Source organism: Sinocyclocheilus rhinocerous, unplaced genomic scaffold, assembly GCF_001515625.1.
Source record: "Sinocyclocheilus rhinocerous isolate Xijiao unplaced genomic scaffold, SAMN03320098_v1.1 scaffold30298, whole genome shotgun sequence".
In the NCBI taxonomy this organism is placed as follows: Eukaryota; Metazoa; Chordata; class Actinopteri; order Cypriniformes; family Cyprinidae; genus Sinocyclocheilus; species Sinocyclocheilus rhinocerous.
The window spans coordinates 1-1230 of NW_015668665.1; the positions used below are offsets into that span (position 1 = coordinate 1).

The 1230-nt window shown below is 35.1% G+C and overlaps 1 protein-coding gene across 1 annotated transcript; it reads left to right on the forward strand.

The window, feature by feature from the left end:
- Positions 1-112: 112 nt before the first annotated feature.
- LOC107734061 (adseverin-like) lies at positions 113-1138 on the forward strand (the record flags this gene model as incomplete). The annotated part of the gene is made up of 4 exons (XM_016545929.1): positions 113-116; positions 179-185; positions 509-601; positions 908-1138. Coding segments are annotated over exons 3-4 (285 nt in total), but the record flags the coding sequence as incomplete, so codon positions are not given.
- Between the last annotated feature and the right edge of the window lie 92 nt (positions 1139-1230).

The window sequence follows — 1230 nt, forward strand, 5'->3', positions numbered from 1 at the left end:
GTCATCATTTACTCACCCTCATGTCATTCCAAACCTGCATGACTTACTTTCTTTTGTGGAATACAAAAAAAGTTTTGAAGAATGTTGGTAACCAAACCAAACATAAAAGAATGTTTCTTGTCCCATTGACTTCCATAACATGGACATAAAATACTAAAAAGTCGATGGGACCCAAAACTGTTTGGGTACAAAAATATCTTCTTTTCTGTTCCACAGAAACAGATAGTGATGACACTATTTTAATTTTTGGGTGGCCTATTTCCTTAAATTAATATTATTCAACAGCCAATTGTATGAATCTGTTTAGAAATAGAATCTGCCCTATATCTGTTCTTACATCTCTTATATAGTATTATAGAGATGTCAGACTGATACCATCTTTGAGTTTTTTCATAGTGCTGACATACAACACAGCATGACTAGGGGCCCTTTTGTTTAAATGCACCACATATTTTTCATAAAAATGAAAGAGCTTCATTTACCATATGCCTCTGTCTTCCCTTTGCCAACAGGACCAAATGCAAACACATCTGAACGCAAAGCGGCTATGAAAGCAGCAGAGCAGTTCATCAAAGAGAAGAATTACTCAAGTAAAACACAGGTACATACATAATGATTTTAAACACACATACTATTGACAATCAAAGAAATGGATCCATTGCTTATCAGTTTATTCTTGTAATTGAGTTTTTATTAGTATTTAAATATTCTGGTTTGTAGAAATCTACATTTAGAAGCCATGTAAACAATTACGAAAAAGGTTTATATATTTATGCTTACTGATTTCATATAATATCTTACATAAAATATGACTGAAAATATGTTATCTACATTCTTCATTGTTTGTATATATGAACAACTAATGGCACATTTACTGATACTGTACCTTCAATACTTGATGCTGTAGATCCAGGTGCTGCCTGCAGGAGGCGAGACCACCCTGTTCAAGCAGTTCTTCTCTAACTGGAAGGACAAGGACCAAACCACTGGTCCTACCAAGGCCTACACCATTGGAAAAATAGCCCATGTGGAGCAGATTCCTTTTGATGCCTCCAGCCTCCATAACAACAAGGCCATGGCAGCCCAGCACAACATGGTTGATGATGGTTCTGGAAAAGTCCAGGTAAATTTCATTTTGGTCATCAAAATAAACTCTTTCACAGTGACGTTGGGGATAGAAAGTTTTACTTTTTTTAATCTTAAAGGTTTTCTGTTCATCAGAGAATATAT